This window comes from Pundamilia nyererei, unplaced genomic scaffold (genome assembly GCF_000239375.1).
Source record: "Pundamilia nyererei isolate P.nyererei 1_Seehausen unplaced genomic scaffold, PunNye1.0 scaffold00385, whole genome shotgun sequence".
NCBI lineage: Eukaryota > Metazoa > Chordata > Actinopteri > Cichliformes > Cichlidae > Pundamilia > Pundamilia nyererei.
The window spans coordinates 240750-243236 of NW_005187786.1; the positions used below are offsets into that span (position 1 = coordinate 240750).

At 36.8% G+C, this 2487-nt stretch overlaps 1 protein-coding gene across 1 annotated transcript in view; it reads right to left on the reverse strand.

Annotated features, from left to right (window-relative positions):
• Positions 1-410: 410 nt before the first annotated feature.
• Positions 411-2487, reverse strand: part of LOC102208137 (butyrophilin subfamily 1 member A1-like) — an 11607-nt gene continuing 9530 nt past the window's right edge. Inside the window, exons 3-4 of the mRNA XM_005752839.2 lie at positions 1441-1470; positions 411-718 (exon numbers count right to left, since the gene is read on the reverse strand). Of these exons, the coding sequence (XP_005752896.1) occupies positions 426-718; positions 1441-1470 (323 nt within the window). The 3' untranslated portion in view covers positions 411-425. The remainder of the gene's footprint in view (positions 719-1440; positions 1471-2487) is intronic.

Sequence of the window (2487 nt, forward strand, 5' to 3'; positions counted from 1 at the left end):
GAACCGCTCTCCCTCTCGCGCCCGGTGAGGATGGGCCTGGGCCCCCTGGCCTTGGGGATTTACTTGCCTGGACGATTGAGCATCAAGACACAACAAGATGTTGTTTATTATATAAATTATGGTCCTATTAGAATAAAAAAGGATGATAAAGCAGTGCGAGCCTACTTTGTGACTAAAAATGTCAGTTCAGTCGAGTTGTTTGGACTTAATGACACCTGTAAGAAGTCTTATATACAAACAAAATCATTTATGAGTTGAATTCACACTAAAGTTGCTTTTTGCTTCAGTGTCAGTGAGTCTGACATTTTCCAGATATTTGACGTTTTTACGAGTTCATTATTTAATCTTTTGTTTCCTTGAAGACGTCACTCTTTGCATTGAATCTGAGAATATTATTTACGTTTTTCAAAAGCAATAAGAATCGTTTAATGATTAAAATGCCACTCACCATAAATATATAAATTGATTTCCTTTTGTGCCTGATGGTTGATTTTGTCCTGTGTGGCGACACAGCGATAGCGGCCACTTTTTTCCACAGTAGCTTTGAGGGTGATGTTGAAGCGACCTTGTTCAGAGACCTGTGACTTCTCAGAAGGAATGATTTGATCGTTACTGTCCCGCCACTCCACTGTAGGCATGGGGAGTCCACTTTGAACATCACACTGGAGCAGCACCTCGCCATTTATTTGATGACTTGTAACATTAAGCTCTGCTGCTCCTGTGAACACATAACAGACAGATTATGTAAGAACAATCACAGTTAATTGGTTATTTGTTCCTGTTCAGCTACTCTAAGTGAAGATGTGGGTTATAATGTGTTTGAGAAGAAAAAGCGGAGTACTGTGTTAACTTTTCTAACATCACAGCTCTGAAGTTTGAGGACAAATTTAGTTTTTACTCTAAACAATATTTTTGACTAACATAAAGAAATATTTACACAGAAAACGTTTGGACGTCCGAGAGTTTGTCTAAGAGTTATATAAAAGATTTTAAAATGAAGTTTCAGGCATTTAATAATGTAATAACTGTGGAGGTTACAAAAAATATCATCAACAAAAGCTCTCCAAAATAAAAATACATATGAATCCACATTTCTCCACATCATTTAAATTATTAATTACACAGAGAGGGATGTGATACAGTTTGAGCAAAATCTCATCAGGTAGTTTCTACTGGACTGAACAGCTACGTCTAACGAACACAGTGCCCGGATCAATAACAGATTTTTGGTTACTGAACTAATAATTAATTAGATAATGTAGCAAAAACCCACAGCAAATATTTACATATACATTTACAAATACAATTAAAAAGGTTTTATTACCCTGAACTGTTTATAAAAAAAATAATCAGTAAATGCTTTGCAGGGTTCCAACCAAAAGACAGTAAAGTCGTTGATGGATCAATCTTTAACCGTGCCTCACCACAAACGGAACTCACCTGGGACGTTCCGGACCTTTAATACGGAGTCTGAAAGGAGAAAAAACACACATGTTAGAGGTGACTGTGGTCTCATCAATTTGGCAGACAGATAAAACTGATGCAAATAAACTCAGAAGTGTTATCCTGCTATATTAGACATGTTTTTTTTATAATCCCCAAAGAAAGCACAGTCACAGATTTAAAAAAAATCCTTAAACATTTAAACTGGAGGCTGGTTTATCCTGGTGGATGGGTGATAATCACACAGTGATTCACACTTTGAACAGCTGTGTGTCTGAACTATAAGGAGAAATTAAGATTTTCATTCGCAGAGATTTTATTTTTTTTCTTCCTTTTTTTTTGAAGACTCCTCAAATTTTAGATAACTTGACATACGCAGGACCAGCGTGCACATAGGAGGTTAAGTCCCAAAAGCACCTCATAGCTGCTATTTTAACTTCTTTTTCAAGGAAAGGTGGGGAATTGACACGGAGTTAGGAAAAGAGAAGAGGCGTGTGCTGACAGTGGGAACGACCTTACATTAATCTGTCCTTAATGATGTAGCACAATTTGTCCTAACTCTGATGTTTGGTCATATAAGCAAGAACAGCCTGTAAAAAATATCCCTTCATTACAAGGATTAGAATTTTAAAGAAGGAACATTTAGGGTCAGATTTACAAACATCTGCAGCAGCACAAAATCTTCTTTTGAAGTTGCTGTCAGTTTTGTAACTGTTGTGAACAGATGTGGTTTTGTGCACTTACAGCATTTGTAATTGTACGATTTTACTTTTTAGGAAGAAAATATTTTAAAAAATCACACAAATGTGAATTATAAAATCTGCAGCACACAATTTACTTTGCAAATTGCACAAAATCATGTCTTCTGCCTGTTGTGCTTTCTTTTTGGGGGGAGATGTTACGAGATCAGATGGTGCAGTACCAAAACTCTCTGTCCTAAAACTCTTCAGTCATGCTGAGTGAAGGCGACCCCCACTTCAATAATACAGAGATTTCCCCCAAACAGAGCAGAAATGAACTGAACTGAGATGCTGATTTCTCTCT